Genomic DNA, 19,009 nt, shown 5'->3' with positions numbered 1-19,009 from the left:
ATCTATAGCAGAAGTAAAAGACCCCAGTGCGCACTGCTGCACGTAAATACTTACGCGCTGGTTTCCATTTAAATTCCCAGAATGCCCATGCCCTGCCTAGACTAATCCCATACCCCCATATGGACTTTTTCTTTTCTGCGCATACCAGGAGATACGTGCATCCATGGACACTTCTTAAAATACGCGCTCTGGCCCAAGAGGCGCACATATCTATCTGATTTGGTGCATGTGGGGCTTTTAAAATCTACCCCATGCAAGCTGCTGAATTTTGCACGCAGTAGAATGCTCTTAAGGTTGTCTGAGGGAGGCCATGATAATCATTGCAATAGTCTAGAATTCCACAAAGATAAGTGAGAATCCATACTCAATACTGTAGTTTATAGAGACAGTCCATAATATGTTGTCAAGTCATAAGTGATTTCTATTTTTATTAGTGAAGAGGGTCCTGAATCTCAAACATTCGTGTTATACAATTCAAAATGTCCCCCGACATGGAAACCATGTTTCCCCTTAAAGGTTGCCTTGGAAGGGACTATATAGGCTGCAGCTCAACCACTATAAAAGAAAAGAGATAAACAACTATCAGAATATATCAGGGACATAAAATGCTGAGAAGACAGCAAGTAACATCAAAGCTGAGAGACTGGCAGTTAAAATGCTAGCTTCAGATCCTGAAATATTTCTTAAATCATCTAATGGGGGGGGCAGGATCGTGATATTAGATCGGCATGTTTATATCAGTGAGGTAGCATGTCAATTGCAGGATCCTGAGTTTTATATATTTTTACCATCTGACCCCATTGCCTAGACTTCAAAAAATGATTAATGACCTTGGCTAACATGGTCTAGAAAAATACTACATTACTGTCCATTAGGCACAATTTTTGATTGCGGAATACCCTATTGTACTGACATTTTACATACTACCAAAAATTAATAAAACATTGTCAAACCCTCCAGGGCAACTGATTGTATTAGGGATAGGCTCCCTCCTGGAGCCCATTTCAAGGCTTTTCTCCAATCATTTGTCACATTAAGCCGTTCATATATCCAGGATTCAAGATACTTGATCACTATGTTACAGTATTTTATTTATTTATTTAAAAGTATTTGTATACCGTTTTTACAAACAATGTTTAATCATTACCAGAATTACCATTCTTTCTAGTAACCCTGGATATTGTATCCAACATTCCTGACGAGGAAGCCTTATCCATGATACAACAAGTTTTATCATGCCATGCTTGTGAGCTACAGGCACCTACTAGCTTTCTGATGGATCTAACCTGAATAGCATTGATTGAGAACTTTTTCTCTTTCCATACGCAATTTTACCAGTAGATTAAGGGGATGGCCGTGGGGGTGCTACTATGGCCCCCAAATTAGCCTGCCTCTTTGTTAACTATTTTGAAGATCGTGTTTACTCTTCAGATTTCTTTAAATTTATACCAGTTTGGTTAAGGTTAATGGATGTCCTAGACTTTTAGTTAATTTGTATCAGAACATCAAAGTAGATTTATATAAATCCCTGTTGTGTTGATCTATAGTATGCATGTTACTTTTGTAAACTGTGTGATCTGCATTTAGAACAACAGTATATAAAATGTCTAAATAAAATAAATATAATAAAATAAATAATATACTACTGATTTGGACAGGCACTGAGATTCAGTTTTCTCCATTTTTGGATTGGTTCAATAACTGTGACAGTAACTTACAGTTTAATTTTGGTCTGCACTAATCCACAATTTCATTTTTAGATATCCTGATATCATATAAATAAAAAGGTTTTGTTACCTCTATTTTTCACAAAGACAATGACCATAACATGTTATTAGCTTTTGACAGTCACCATCCCCGCTCATTGAGGGGCAACACCCCATCCAGTTATTTTCGTTTGCGATGACTATGTACTTCTAAAGAAGAATACATGACTCAAGCTAAGGATATGATGGCACAGTTTGTAACAAGAGATTACCCATACCGAGTACTAAACAAGCGTTCAGATGTGCCCTCTATATCAACAGTAACTTGCTCTTTCAATCACAGTCACTGACTGTACCAAACTGTTTCACGTGCATTTGGCCAAACTCAGGACAGGTTAGCCAGATCAGCTCGATTATTAGACACCATTTGCCTATGGTATCACTGCATGATGTTTTTAGTAACCCTATATGTTTTGCTTTTTACTGCGGGGAAACTTATGCAATTGTCTAATACATTCTAAGTTACAGATAACACCCACCCCCACTCTATCATCGGTTTCCCCTTTGGGGCATTAGTCATGTAGACAGAGTTCGGTATGTCCTCATTCACTCGATTAAAATATCGAAATATCCCATTAATTATAAAGAATATATCCTTCACTTTTTATCAACATATACGTAATCACATACACCCCAAGAAGATTTGGATAGAGCACCGCTCATATATCCGATCATCTCGTGACGAGGCACCATTTGTATCACACTAGCTATCTGCCTCACATTCCCTTGCCGATTTGAAGTTTTGTGTCATTGATGTTTTAAGCCCCTCTCCTGGGAGAGTAACTTCTCCCAACAACTGATAACATAGGGAACAGAGGTGGATTTTCACTTTACAATCATTATCACTGAATGGCCTCAACATCAATATTAGATGGATACATTTTGGGGCGGATTTTAAAAGGAGCGCGAATAGCCTACTTTTGTTTGCGCTCCAGGCGCAAACAAAAGTACGCTGGATTTTAGTAGATACGCGCGGAGCTGCGCGTATCTGCTAAAACCTGGATCGGCGCGCGCACAAGGCTATGGATTTTGTATAGCCGGCGCGCGCCGAGCCGCGCAGCCTACCCCCGTTCCCTCCAAGGCCGCTCCGAAATCGGAGCGGCCTTGGAGGGAACTTTCCTTTGCCCTCCCCTCACCTTCCCCTCCCTTCCCCTACCTAACCCACCCACCTGGCCCTGTCTAAGCCCCCCCTTACCTTTGTCGGGGGATTTACGCCTCCCGGAGGGAGGCGTAAATCCCCGCGCATCAAGCGGGCCTCCTGCGCGCCGGGCCGCGACCCTGGGGGCGGGTCTGTGAGGGTGCGGCCACGCCCCCGGGCCGCCCCGGGCCGTAGCCACGCCCCCGGGCCCGCCCCCGGAACGCTTCCGACACGCCCCGAAAACGCCGCGCGGTTCGGGCCCGCCCCCGACACGCCCCCCCGACATGCCCCCTCCGAAAACCCCGGGACTCTGCGCACGCCGGTAGGCCTATGTAAAATAGGCTTACCGGGGCGCAGGGCCCTGCTCGCCTAAATCCGCCCGGTTTTGGGCGGATTTAGGCGAGCAGGGCTCTGAAAATCCGCCCCTTTGTGTAGCACCATTCTCCTGTGTATATTAGATATGCGGTTCTCTTCTTAATTTCCTGTTGGCCAATTCCTGACATTGTGAGTTCTGATTCATTGGACAGTCGGATTTTGGCACCAAGTTTAGTATTTTTAAGTATGCTGATCTAACGCATAACTGTAAAGGTTCTTGCTATTTCATTGAATGGATATATAGAAGGGATATTCCTGAAGCTTTCTGATGTTACTTACTGTCTTCCCTGCCTTTCTATTTCCATGATATACTCTTGACAGTTGAGCTTCGACCTGTATAGTCACACACCCCTGACACAGCCTTTTAGGCGAAACACGGTGTACATGTTAGGGGACATTTTGATTTGTATAACATGAATGTTTGAAATTCAGGAGCCTCTTCGCTAATAAAATAGAAATAACTTATGACTTGGCAACATATTATTGACTTTCTTAAAGTACCATAATAATCTAGACATGACATGACAAGGGCATGTACAATGGTCTTTAAATCATTTTCCCAAAGAAAAGGGCATAATCTTTGAAGCAGATGGAGTTTGTAATATGTCCCAAGGACATGATAAATTAGAACAATTTAGATATTGAACAGACAAGTTGATTAAAAACTTCAAATTTAGATCCAGGCAGGACAATCTGTTGGATTCAACCCTCAAAAAAAGTGTTGGCTATGCCAATATCGCTTAATTGCTTTAGCATTAGTTCAGAGTCAACTGTGTCAAAGGCTACAGTAAGATCCAAAATTACTAGAAAAAACTCTGTACCACAAATGAAGCCTCAACGGAAAGTGTCAGAGAAAGCAAAAGGATTTCTGTATTATGATTAGCTCTAAAGCCATACTGCTGAATTTCAGGGATTGAATTTTCATCAATAAAGTTTTGCAACTGACTGATTTCACTTACCCCAGCATTAATTGGGCAAATATCACATCAGGAGGTAAAGTTTCTAGATGAAATAAATGCTTCATGGAGCAGTTGGTACAAGAACTAACAAGAGGGGGAGCTATGTTAGACCTAATCCTTAATGGCATGCATGATTTGGTGCAAGAGGTAATGGTGTTGTGGCCACTTGGCAATAGTGATCCTAACATTTTTCCCCTGGTACCGCAAAATAAAAAAAAGGTGTAGTTATTTCTGATGTTAAATCCCACATTAGTGTGCATTATTCTATCGCAGTATGCAGTAGGACACCTTAATTAACTCCTCCCACTTGCATACTAAAACTAACATTTACCTGCTAGCTTGCATTGCACTATTTAACGCACATTCGGGCTCTAATGAAATTTGATGAATGACCCAGTAAGAGCCTGATTTTAAAAATAATTTACATGTGTAAAACTGTGTTTTATTCAAGTAGATGCACTTTACTCGAGCAAGTAGAATTTACTTTCTTAAGTGCACTTTAGTAAATGACTTTTGAAAATTGCTATGATAGAATGTTACATTTATGCGTGTAACTCCTTTGAAAATTACTTCCTAAAAGATGAATTTTAAAAGCTGGACATGCTCATTAATTAGGGGATGCATGAATATGTCAGGCTCGCCCATGCTGAGCTGATTTTAAAAGCCGCCCGGATACGTGTGTAAATGCTGCAGCATGCACATTGTATGAAGCTGAGATGTGAGATCTGACACACGCCGATGCTCCTGGAGTGTAAATTTACTTCTGCTATGGATGCCATGTAAGTTATAAAATAAAGATAAATAGGCAGATCGGCGGGGTTTTAAGGGTCAGGGATAACTGGGGGGAGTGAAGACTATTAAACCAGGGGCGTTTGGAAGACCTGTCTCTTAATTGGGTGAACTCGGATGAACTGGTAAAGCTGGAAATGGCATTGGTGTGCGTCCATTTTAAAATCCCCCAATTTACATGGTAGAAGCGGCATTTGCGCACACTTGTGCATGCTTGCTTAAAATTTGGCACAGGTGCACTTGGACAGGATAGCTGCGTCCCTGGGCATCGGCTGACAAAAGTGCACGTGTGTGCCCACATGCTGGTTTGAAAGTTAACCTTAAAGAGTCAAATATACTAACCTGAGGTTAGTGGCCTCATTCATGCAATCTTTTTCTATACATGCAAATTAGCTGCATAGGAAACTTCCACACAAACCTGAGCCCCAGGCAACCAAAAGAGATAACTACACCTGTCTGGTGTGTAATTGTCTTGTTTGCAATCACCGGCATGCAAATACATATTCACATGCCAATTTTTGCTGAATTTTGAGATAATGAGCTGCTTTGTATGATATGATATAGCAGCTCATTATCTCAGAACTTTTGCAAACTTACACACATAACAGTCTACACACAAACATTTACTATGTGTAATGGGGCTATTTTGTGAATGTTTGCACAAACAAGCTTTATGCATGTAAAAATGGGCAAAAGCCCTAAATGCTGGTGTTTTTGTGCTTTTTGGAGCATTTTATATGTTTTTACATGCATATGCCCCCATCTGTTGAAACATTTGCAGCTTAGTATATTGGTATCTATGAACATTTTATCTGAACAAAATTATTTTTTAAGTATAAGAGTTTAAATAATTTGTTACTGTTCTATAAATGAAATATATGGACTGTTTTCATTTAACTGCATTTTCTAATGGACTATTTGGATTTCCAAGTTCCAGATAACTTTATTTTCATTTGGTCTTGATCAGGTGAATCTGTTGATGACTGTGGTGGAGGTTATAGTGAGTCTATTGCAGAAATGTGTGAGGAACTTCAGAATGGACTGACTCTCCTGCTGATTGTCACTCCAAATGGAAGAGATGAATCAGGAGCAAATAGAGACTGCTTCCTATTAAACCCAGCAGCAAGGTCCTCTCTCCATATGAACATGTTCCGTTTCTTGGGTAAGTATTGAACTCACCCCTAGATTCATCAAAATGCGATAATAACGCATGGATAATGCCTGCGATAAGAAAATGGGACATGTTTTAGGGTAATTTTAGAATTACTGCACCATGCGGTAACAGGTGGTGCGCTAAACTTTTCATGCCCCATGATACTTCCTGTTTCACAGCTCACACTAAGGGGTAGATTTTATAAATTTGTGTGAGCGCGTACTTTTGTTCATGCACCAGGCACGAACAAAAGTACGCTGGATTTTATAAGATACGCGCGTAGCCGCGCGTATCTTATAAAATCCGGGGTCGGCGCGCGCAAGGGGGTGCACATTTGTGCAACTTGTGCGCGCCGAGCCCAGCGCACGCTGCCTGTTCCCTCCGAGGCCGCTCCGAAATCGGAGCAGCCTCGGAGGGAACTTTCTTTCCACCCCCCCCACACCTTCCCCTACCTAACCCACCCCCCCGGCCCTATCTAAACCCCCCCCCCCTAACTTTGTTGCCAGATTTACGCCTGCCGAAAGCAGGTGTAAATCTGCGCGCGCCAGCGGGCTGCTGGCGCGCCATCACCCAACCCGGGGGCTAGTCCGGAGGCCTCAACCACGCCACCGGGCTGGCGCCACGCCCCCGGTCCCGCCCTGAACCCCCCCCCTGACCCAGGATGCCCCCGGACACGTCCCCTCCCCTCCCCTTTTACGAAGCCCCGGGACTTACGCTCGTCCCGGGGCTCTGCGCGTACCGGCGGCCTATGCAAAATAGGCGCGCCGGCGCGCAAATCCGGCCGGATTTACGCGCACAGGGCTTTTAAAATCCGGCCCTAAGAGAGAAAGAGAGACTATCCTTCATAGTAGGAAAGCAAGTATTTATATGCCTATAGGAGAGTCATTTAATAGCTTGAGGTGAGGTGTTGGTGGTAGTTTAGGAATTAGGGGCCAGTTTATCATGCAGAGTAAGACGTAAGAATAGCACAGTACACCTTGGTGAAGAATAGACTAACAGGTCGATACAGTAACGTGCGGTTGAAGATTTCCCGTCGGTAACGTGCTGGGAGCGCACAAAACAGACGAGTAAGGCCATCCAGCGATACAGTCTCCAGTTTCACGCGTCCTTAGCGCTTCCTAAAATAGACACATAACCCTTTCCGCACCCAGCATGTAAATGAACGAAAAAGCTGTATAATGAAGGAATTAGCTATTCCCCTCCGATACTGTAACGGGCGCTGATACTATCTCCTCAGTAACCTGCTGTTTTGCCGCGGCCTTAACGTGCTAGTTTACCGCCTCCCCCTAGTAGGAGTTAGGACTGTGAGTCTTGTAGCACACCCATCGACACCACTTAAAATACTGAAACACAATAAAACACAATAAAAAAAAAAGCGATACAGAGATGATCGAGAAAATGTAATGCTGTGGGACACATAAAAACCTGTCAGAAAAAAAAAAAAAATTTTAAATACCTGTCGGAGGGCCGCGTGGGTCCAGGCGGCGGCGGCGGGAGCCGGGGAGCGAGTGGTCGCGTGTAAAATCTAGGCCGCGGGCGGGTGGGCGCCTGTTCCAAGCGGCGGCGGCGGGAGTGGGTGGACGCGCGATAGTCTCAGACGGGCGGCGGGATCCGGGCAGAGGGAGCCAGTGGCAAAAACGGCCTCGGGCTCCCTCTGCCTGGATGAATGCACGGCAGTGAAGGAATGGCCGTGCGATTTCAGCACTCAAGGCAGTGAGCGCTGAAATCGCACGGCCATTCATCCAGGCAGAGGGAGCCTCTGCCTGCTTGAATGCACGGCCCCCGCCGGAATGGATGCCCGTGCGATTTCGGTCACGTGACCAAGTCATTCATCCAGGCAGAGGGAGCCTCTGCCTGGATGAATGGCCGTGCGATTTCAGCGCTCAAGGCAGTCACGGCATGTGACTGCCTTGAGCGCTGAAATCGCGCGGCCATTCCTTCACTGCCGTGCATTCATGAATGGCCGTGCGATTTCAGCGCTCAAGGCAGTCACGGCATGTGACTGCCTTGAGCGCTGAAATCGCGCGGCCATTCCTTCACTGCCGTGCATTCATGAATGGCCGTGCGATTTCAGCGCTCAAGGCAGTCACGGCATGTGACTGCCTTGAGCGCTGAAATCGCGCGGCCATTCCTTCACTGCCGTGCATTCATGAATGGCCGTGCGATTTCAGCGCTCAAGGCAGTCACGGCATGTGACTGCCTTGAGCGCTGAAATCGCGCGGCCATTCCTTCACTGCCGTGCATTCATCCAGGCAGAGGCTCCCTCTGCCTGGATGAATGGCCGTGCGATTTCAGCGCTCAAGGCAGTCACATGCCGTGACTGCCTTGACCGCTGAAATCGCACGGAGAGGAGAGGGGAGAAGGGACGGAGGGGAGAATCGCAGGGAAAGGAGAATCGCACAGAGAGGAGGGGGGGGAGGATCGCACGGAGGGGGGGGGGGGAGGATCGCACGGAGAGGAGGGGAGGGGAGGATCGCACGGAGGAAAATCGCACGGAGAGGAGAAGGGACTACCGTAGCAGGCCCGAGCCTTGCTACTTTTTCGGTTTTTTGGGTTTTTTTTGCTTCGGGAGGAGGGGACCGGACGGGCTGCACCGGAGACCGGACGGGCTGGACCGGAGACCGGACGGGGCCAGGGCAGGTAAGCGGGGGCTGGGGGAAAGTTTGCTGAGCATCGGGGAACATCTGGTACCTGTCATTTCAAATGTCATTTGAAATGACATTTGAAATAACAGATACCAGCGCGGCCGTGAAGCGTTAGGCCCGCGAACCCAGGATACTGTATAGGCGCTCTATACAGTAAAATGGGTTGCGCGGTCCTAACGCTTGCCTAAGGCTTCGCAGCCGCGGCATGCATTTGCATGCAATTAGAAGAGAGTATCGGGCGCTAAGTGAAGAGAACTGTGCATGCGGGGAGGAAGGGTGCGCCTGACACTGCCGCACTGCTTCTACCGCGGCCTTACAGTATCGAGCTGTTTATTTGCAGTGAGGAAAGTCTCACAAAGATGAAATTTCTACTATGTTCTCTCACCCTAGCTTGATGGACTCCATAACAGGGTACCATCAGCTAGGGTGAGATAACATAGTACAAAATGTTATCTTTGTGAGACTTTCCTCACTCCAAATGAAGTCTAATCCTCACTCAGGTGTACTGTGCTGTTCGTAGTGCCCCTCATTTTAATAATTCCCACCCAAATTCCTCCCTAATCCTGCCCCTTCCCAAAATTTGCTTTTGTGCTGTGCAATAGCATTATTATTGTATGTGTTAAGACGTTAACGCATGTGTTAACGCCATAACGCATTTTGATGAATGACCCTGTCAAGTAAATTTTCAATAGGGCACCTTAAAAGCAATGTAAGCACATAATTTTTTAATATCACAAACCCAATTATTTTCAAATACAAGGTACCCATGAACTATGTGAGAAAGCTGCTTACTCATGTAAATAGCAATTTGCATTCATAAATTGGCTGTCTAAAATATTACTCTCCCTTGGTCCATCTAACATTAATACATTAATCCCCAATGCACATTCTTATAATTGCAGTTAAGGGACGCATTCCTGGGGGGTATATTTTAGGTGGCATTGAAAATTAATATGTATAGATTGCATTTTCCAATCTACATGCTTTATTTTCCATGAAAAATCTGCCATGCAAAGTGCAGGTGAAAGGTACTTGTAGCAAGTTTCAGAGGTAAAGGGGAACACTTTTGCTTTGAAATCCGGTTCAAATTCCATTGTTAAAATGATTAAAAATGAACCCTTTGTTTGAATAGTGGCTTATGCAGCATGCAGTTCAGCTGCAGCAGCAAGGAAAGGAAGAAAGAGAGCCCAGTCCATGTTCCCCAGGGCTTTCCTTCCCTTTCCCCCAGCAGCCACCCAGCTTCCTCAACTCCTATCGCAGGAGGTCCTACCAACGACCATCCTCCAGACCACTTATTCCTTACAGATCACAGCAATATAATCAACCAAGGCATTTTTCGCAGCCTATTCAATCAAGGAGCAGGTCTCGTCAACAGCGACAACCGAAACAAACAACTGCACCTCCACAAAAGCAACCGCCTGCTTTTTGAGTGCCAGAGAGCCACCACCACCAGCATTTATAGGAGGACGTCTGCGCTTCTTTCTCAGCAAATGGGAGTCCATCACCACAGATCAATGGGTACTCAACATAATCAAGGAAGGTTATCGACTGAACTTCTTGACCCTTCCATCCCTTCCCCATATACCTCTTCCTCGAAATATATCTTCCCACTTATCATCCCTCAATGCAGAGATAACGAATCTGCAGATTCAGAAATCTATTCAATCAATCCCTCTTCATCAACAAAATCAGGGATTCTATTCCCAATACTTCCTCATCCCGAAGAAGTCGGGGTGTCTCCATCCCATTCTGGATTTGCGAAACCTCAACAAACTTATCCAAAAAGAAAAGTTCAAGATGACTTCGCTCAAAAACATCTTACCGCTGTTACAACCCAACGATTGGCTATGTTCCATCGATCTGAAGGATGCGTACTTCCATATACCCATGCACCCAACTTCATGGCGCTACCTCTGTTTTCAAGTTCAGAATGTGCACTACCAATACAAAGTTCTGCCATTTGGCCTGTCCTCAGCCCCAAGAGTATTCACAAAATGCTTAGCAGTGGTGGTGGCTCATCTCAGACAACTATCGATCCAAATATTCCCTTATCTAGACGATTGGTTACTAGTAGCATCGGATCCAGATACGCTACAAGCACTCACGCTACACACGATCAACTGTCTCCAGACACTGGGGTTTCTCGTCAACTACGAGAAATCACACCTACAACCTATGCAAATTTTGCAATTCATAGGAGCTCTCATCAACACCATACAAGAGAGAGCCTACCTCCCCTAAGACAGAATGCAGACGCTTTTGGACATAGCACAGAACCTATTCAACCAAAATCAAGCATCCGCATGCCAGGTTCTTCAACTTCTAGGCCACATGGCAGCAGCCATCCATGTAGTTCTACACACGAGACTCCACATGCGTCGTTTATAATGGGGCCTAAAAACTCAATGGTCGCAGTTTCTGCAGTCCCTAAACTCCAAAGTTCAGCTCACCAAACCAATGAAAGCAGACATTCAGTGGTGGCTCTCTCCCAACAACCTATCCTCAGGAGCGCCCTTCAGGTTGCCACCTCATCAGCTAATGCTCACAACGGATGCCTCCAGGAAAGGTTGGGGTGCCCATCTCGACGACATAAAAACTCTGGGACTTTGGTCTCCTCAAAAATCCACATACCAAATCAATCTCCTAGAGCTAAGGGCAATCTGGGGAGCACTTCAAACCTTCTCTTCTCAAGTCCAAGGAAAACGTCTAATGGTGTACACCAACAACCAAGTCGCCATGTTTACATAAACAAGGAAGGAAGGTCCGGTTCATGGACACTGTGTTGAGAAGTGATTCGAATACTCCAATAGGCAAATACAGCCCAGGTATCCCTCCAGGCCACTTACCTTCCAGGTCTGGACAACGTAATGGCGGACCACCTAAGCAGGGTTTTTCACCCACACGAATGGACTTTAAATTGAGATGTGGCCCTTACCATCTTCCATCAGTGGGGCTTCCCAACAATCGACCTTTTTGCCATGGAAATCAACCATCAGACACGGATCTTTTGCTCAATCTACCCCAGCAAACTTCGATACACCCTGGAAGCCTTCCTCATCCTATGGACGATGGGCTTACTGTATGCCTACCCTCCCATTCTGCTGATATCAAGGACAATTCAAAAATGCATTCAAGACATAGCGGCAATGATCCTCATAGCTCTAGCATAGCCGAGACAACCATGGTATGCTTATTTCATGCGACTTTCCATACACCCACCAATACCGCTGGAGGACCATCCGCAGCTGTTAACACAAGAAGGAGGCTCCCTCCTCCATCCAGTGAATCAATCCCTACATCTCACAGCATGGAGATTGAAAGGCAAATATTAAACCACCTAGGCCTACATTCACAAGTAGAAGATATCCTCATTGCATTCAGGAAGCCTTCAACCAGACATAACTATGCTGGCAAATGGCATCGCTATCAGACGTGGTGTAAGCCACGGAACCTAGATCCGTTCTCCTCCACCGCCATACAGCTACTAGAGTATCTTCATACGCTTTACCAAGCGAGTTTGGCTACCACGTCAGTTCGAGTACATATCTGTGCTATTGCAGCTTTTCATCACCCTTACAATGGCCTGCTCATCTCTAACCACCCTTTGATCTCCAGATTTATGAAGGGCATGCTTCACCTCAGACCACTGGTGACAAAGCCACCTGTACCATGGGTCCTGAACATTGTCTTGGAGCAGCTAATGCTGCCCCCCTTTGAACCATTAGACAAAGGTCACATAAAATACCTAACATGGAAAACAGTATTCCAGGTAGCTATCACATCAGCTAGGAGAGTAAGTGAGTTACAGGCCTTAGTTCACTACTCTCCTTATTTAGAATTCTACCACGACAAAGTTACCGTTCGCCCTCACCCCACCTTCATTCCTTCCTAAGGTGATCTCCGCTTTCCATCTCAATCAAACCATCACTCTGCCCATTTTCATGCCAAAGCCTCATACCCATGATCATGAGAAACTTCTGCACACACTGGACTGTAAACGGGCTCTGGCTTACTATAAACAAAGGACTCAATCTCCTGTGAGACCTTCGCAGCTCTTCCTTTCATTTAATCTAAATTATCCTGATCAACCAGATCAACCAAGAGAACCATCGCCAGCTAGTTGTCTCAGTGCATTCTGTTTTGTTACAACAAACGATCAATCAGACTTCCCAAGAAGCCTCAGGCGAACCAAATACGCGCCACTGCAGCATCAGTTGCCCACTTGAACAGGGTTCCAATACTGGACATATGCAAGGCGGCAACTTGGTCGTCCATCCATATCTTCACGTCACACTATTGTCTACAACAGCAAGCAACCTCTGATGCAGCACTAGGCACAGCAGTCTTGGTGACTCTTCAAAACTGATGAGACTGTCTACTACAATATGGGTTGCAGTCCTAACCTACAAAACATACAAAGGGACATAACCCGGGAGCTTGGGGCTCCCAGACAGCACAGCTAATTCAGCCCTGCTATTGACAGGAAAAAGCAAGTTTGCTTACCATAAACGGTGTTTCCGTAGATAGCAGGATGAATTAGCCATGCGATCCCTCCCTCCTCCCTAGACAGTCCCACATAGGACACCCTTTAACTGTGTCTCGCTTGGCTGAGAAACTGAGGAGAAGAAAGGGAACACACAGGAAGATCACCACGCAGTCGCACAGAGTCAAAGCTCTGTGACTCACTGAGGAAACACCAACTACTTGGCGACGCTTCCCAGACAGCATGGCTAATTCATCCTGCTATCTACGGATACTCCTTTTACGTTAAGCAAACTTGCTTTTGTCCTTCCCCCAGCCCTACAAACAGCACTGTACCTAAGGAAGCAATGCAGGGGTTGGAAGCATTTACTGAAAGTGAAATAGCAGGAGAGCTGCTTGTGTCCTTACACAGTCAATGGCTCAATGTGCAAGGCAATAGCTTGGCAGTGCAGTGTCCACTGGTTCAAATCCAGAATCCAGCATCAGATGATCACCTGCGGCAGATTTTGTGCCCCCCCCACCCCTCGCAATCGACTTTACAAATACTCTGGCCATGCCTGCTGGCTGACAGAGAATACTACTCAGCCTTATACACATCTGTTTTTTGGGGGTTTTTTTAATTAAATTCATGGCCAGACTCAGAGAAGAATGGGAAATATCTGCACCTTCCATGTGACTGGAAGGGGATCCCCAAACAAAATGGCCAACCGCAACTTCCTCCCCCGCCACCCCCCTAATCATCTCCTCCAAGCAGCATGGTCACACAAGCAACCCGCCAGCCTGCCGGATCCAATGGCTACGCTATCTGCACAGAACCCTGCAAGGGTTCAAGGTCAGCTCAAACCTCAATAAGTACATGCCTCTCGTCTCTCCCTTTCCAAATGAAAACAGCATTTTCATTTTCATCCTAGCTCTATTAGACATCTCAGCTGCCTTCGACACCATTAACCACACGATTCTACTCGATAGGCTAGCTGACATTGGCATTTCTGGGACTCCCCTACGCTGGTTCAAATCATACATAAGTGACAGACAATACAAGGTAAAAATAGATAACCATGAATCCGAACCAATTGACATCACAAGAGGCGTCCCCCAAGGCTCATCCCTGTCATCCACTCTCTTTAATATATACCTTCTCCCCCTTTGCCAGCTGCTTTCAAATCTTAATCTCCCACACTTTGTTTACGCCGACAATGTACAGGTCCTTATACCTATTGCAGATTCCATCTCCAATGCCCTAAAAAGATGGGACAGCGCCCTCACATCCATCAATGATCTCCTCACCCAGCTCAACTTAGCCCTTAACCCTAACAAAACAGAACTCATGATCATCTCTCCACAATCCATCAATTCAATAACCACACTCGCAACCACTTCTCCCCCCCCTCCTCCTACTTTCTCCCAATCTGTCAGGGACTTAGGCGTCACTCTTGACCCCCAATTCAATCTACAGAAATTTATCACATCCACCATCAAAGACTGCTATTACAAACTCCACACACTTAAAAAACTTAAACCCCTCCTTCACCTCAATGACTTCAGAACCGCCCTACAAGCCCTGATCTTATCCAAAATAGACTACGCAAACGCTGTGCTCCAAGGCCTCCCGAAAAACAGCCTTGCCCCCCTTCAACTACTACAAAACGCAGCCGCTCGGATATTAACCGGCTCCCGCAGAAAAGAACATATCACCCCTGTCCTCAAACAATTACACTGGCTTCCCATCACTGCCAGAATTCAGTTTAAAACCCTTACCCTCATACATAAAGCCGTCCACAATCCTAACATGCTCTGGTTCTCAGACAGTCTACATATCCGTTTCCCCTCCAGACCCACCAGAACACCCTACACATCATACATTCATACGCCATCTCCTAAACTCTACCACCTTACAACCACCAAACAACGTGCACTTTCCCTAGCTGGACCCTCCCTATGGAACTCTATCCCCACTTACCTACGCCATGAAACATGCCCCAAACAATTTAGAAAAAATCTCAAGACGTGGCTCTTCGCACGAGCCTATACATGAACCCCGCTGTCTATCACTTACCCTCCCCAAACCCCTCCACTGCCCCCCCCTGCTCCCCCTAACCCTAAACTCATCCACTGCAAATAATTTACTTGTAAATAATCCCTGTATATAATTTTATTGCTTATATATCGTCATGTTTATAGCCTATATTCTTTTCGTTCAGTAATTCCCTGTGTTTTCCCCCACCTTCCCTCCACCCAGTTCCATTATCAGTTTCATTGTAAAGCCATGTTGGCCAGTTTTATGTTACATGGAAACCGATGTGATGTTTGCCTAACGAATGTCAGTATACAAAAATTTGCAAATAAATAAAATAAATAAATAAATGTACGCACTAGCAAAGCAAGGGCACCACTCAAAAAGCAGCATGGCCGCCCTCCCCAGGCCCCCCTACTCACTTCCATTCTACAAGCACTGAATCAGCCACTTGGGGGGGGGGGGGACAGGGCACCGACAATGCAACAAACCCCATTGCGCACAATACTGCACCCCTCGCCGCCACTCGCTATCTTCCGCCCACTACCGCACGACGAGCATGATCCACGGCACCCCATATCAACCTCCAACTCCCCTTGAAAATTAAAATAAAAAAAGAATTTGCCACTAAAGAGAAGCCACATTGCTCTTGCCTCCACCACACACAAAAACTCTGCACAATTCATGTTACTTGCCAGGCAATCGCACATCAAGGCACCGACTGCACAAGCCATTCAAATGCCTGTCTCCTTGACTGCCGAGGAGGCCGACCACTGCATGGATTGAGGGGATGGAGGTGAGGAGTGGCGCCAAATATATAAAAAGTTCCTTTTGTCGCAGGTGTCCTTTCATATAGATCTATAGAGTCTGTATCCTATTTGAAGCTATATCCTTCTATCCAGTCTGTCATTTCAATATAATTTGTCTTTTTTCCACCAGATCTCTGAGATGCCTGTTATGTCAATATTTTAATCTAGTGCCATACACTATAATTCTACCATCTTTATTTTTTAGGCTTCTGGCATTTACATACAGACTCTTTAAATATATTAATTTTATTCTTTTTCACAACCCGCTTATTAGCAGTTGATTCAGATAATTTGGAATCAGCTTTTTTCACATCCTCACTGTCAGGATATTCTCAGCTATCATAAAGTTAGCCGGTTATGTCAAACCAGCTAACATTAGGACAGCCCTATGGGCTGAATATTGGATGTTCAAATGAAAATGTACTAATTTCTGCAAAAAGGTAAATCAATGTTCAATCAGATATAATGGTGTGAGTTACAGCTGAAGGCTATTTATCTCAGTGTAGATATTCAGGAGCTTAGATTCCCTATGCTGTATTCTTACCACTCTTGAACTGAGTACATAAGTGTCCCAGATGATTAGGGAAATCCTACCAGCAAAATGATCCCCTTCAACATAGAAAAATCCTACTAGAGTCCAATGTTTGCTTTCCTGCACTCAGACTGTGCCCTTGTCTCTAAGGGGGAAGATCCAGTGGTGGGTTTCCAATTATTGTTCCTGTCCTTTCTTCTTCAAGCTTCTTCAGATTTAGCCTTGTTGGGGCAGGGGGCTAAAGGTTTAGAGCTGAATAAGACCAAGCTATCCAGCCCAGCCTCCAAAGTTGAGGAGGGGTGGAAAAAGACCTCCTCCCTGAATAAAAGAGAAAATATTCACTTATAATGTCAAAAAATATCCTTCTCTGATCTAGAAAGGAACCTCAGGTCTTCAGTGCCTGGACTCTGGGTCTGAGGAATGGTCATCACCAGGAGCACTCAGTTTCACACCAGTTAAACATTTACAAAGAGAAAATCTTAGATCAAATCTCTACTCAAAAACAGAGGCAGACCCTTGCAAGCATAAAGTGTTTTAAAGGAATCTCCTCTTAAGAAAACCATACCACCCATATGATGGGAATTGGCCTCACATGGATAGGGCAAACTAAAGAGCTCCTCTCTTTCAAATGCTGAACGAAAATACCACATCTTACTTACTCTTAGCCCTCACCTCTAAGAAGGGATCCAACCATCTCAGTCATCCTCTGAGGGAGTATCAGGGTTGCCAGGTTTTCATGAAAGAACAACCACTTTTTTCCAAAAAAACCAAGCCCGAAAAAAGCCCAAAACACATGAAATTGAAACACCAATGTCTGTGAGTCGCATAGATGACAAAGGAGCTTAATTTTTGCATGTTTCTCTGTTTTAGCATGTTGCAGAAGGTCTGCATGATGTGCACGAATGTCACACTTACAAAATTTGCACATAGCCTTTCTCTCATTGCTGACAACAGACTGAATCCATGCTTTTAGTTCACATTCCTCTTCCCACTCTTACCAGTATCTTTTAGTTTCTTACTTTAGCTATAATAGATCAAATCAATTTAGTAGCGTAGTAGCCAATGACGGAAACAGTAGGTATGGACAGGCTTTCTTACAAAGGTGATCTGCTGCAGGGAGAAGAAATGAGAAAAAAAATTAGATGAAATTAAAAGTGGTGTAGAAGAAATTTAAAAAACACCAGACCCACACACTGATTCCCCACCCCCTCCGAGCACATCCCTGGCCCCCCACACACTGATTCCCCCCCCCCCTCCGAGCTCATCCCTGGCCCCCACACTCTCATTCCCCACTCCCAACATACTCATTCCTCCCCTCCTGATACCTGGCTGTAGTCAGCTGAGTGCTACACTCCCTTCAGCATTCAGGTCTGCAGCTACACAGAAGATTCCTTCTCTGTTGCTTGCTGAAATGCCGTGCTGGCCTTCCAAATCTGCCCACGTGCGATGATGTTGATGCTGCAATGCCTTGCTGGTGCTGTGTCTGCCCACACATGTGCTCGTGTGAAGGTTTGCAGCTCTGATTGGCTTACTGCTGCAATAATTTAGGGTGTGCCTGCTATGGACAGGCCTCATTGCAGCAGCAGCCATTCACTGCAACATCAAAGCACAAGTCCCGCGCAACAAGCCCAAAAAAACTTGAATGGCAGGAAAAATAGCCCAATTAAAAGCAACCCGTGAATCGGAAAAAAAAACGTGAATGTCTAGGAAAAGAAGCCCAATCTCGCGGGGAAATAAGCGAGGTTGGCAACACTGGGGAGTATGGTATTTTCCTCTAGCTGCATAACTCCTAAGGTAGAGATATAGTGCCATCTAGCAGGCAAGCAAAGGTCAGAATACATAGCCTAAACTAAACTATTTAGTTTTACTATCATTTCAATGTATTGGTCACTTAAACCATTTTTGGAGAGAGTATGGCCATCTTTTCACTGCTTGCCCATTATTTTTTCACAATATTCTGGCCTCATTAACCTAAATTGAAAGTATACAACTCCCTGTAAAAAAAAATGAATTAGGGACCAATTCATTTTTACTTAATTGTATGTGTGAAGATTTTCAAAAGGCCACACGTACGCCCATAAACACACCACATTATTTTATAAAATATACGCATATGTTCTGCAGCCTTTACATGCATATCTTGTGTGCTCAAGGGAGGGAGTGAGAGAGAGAGCATGCATGCATGCATGCACCTCTTTATAGCACTCAGCCTGACACTCAATATATGCACCCCTGTAAGGGGGGCACTTTGATTGGGGTGAGTTTTCAGGAGGTGGATTGGGGTTTGGAGGTTGCTGTTACTGAAACATTCAGAGGTATTCATTGTAAAATTGACATCATTAAAGAA

The 19,009-nt window shown here is 45.2% G+C and overlaps 1 protein-coding gene across 1 annotated transcript in view; it reads left to right on the top strand.

Annotated features, from left to right (window-relative positions):
• The window catches only part of LOC115092958 (E3 ubiquitin-protein ligase HERC2-like), a 2,733,734-nt gene that overhangs the window by 2,618,597 nt on the left and 96,128 nt on the right, over window positions 1-19,009 (top strand). The window contains 1 exon segment of the mRNA XM_029604466.1: window positions 5,995-6,189. Within this exon segment, the coding sequence (XP_029460326.1) occupies window positions 5,995-6,189 (195 nt within the window).

This window comes from Rhinatrema bivittatum, chromosome 5 (genome assembly GCF_901001135.1).
Source record: "Rhinatrema bivittatum chromosome 5, aRhiBiv1.1, whole genome shotgun sequence".
Classification (NCBI taxonomy): domain Eukaryota; kingdom Metazoa; phylum Chordata; class Amphibia; order Gymnophiona; family Rhinatrematidae; genus Rhinatrema; species Rhinatrema bivittatum.
The sequence above is the reverse complement of the archived record's forward strand: the minus strand, read 5'-3'. Positions and strand labels throughout refer to the sequence as shown.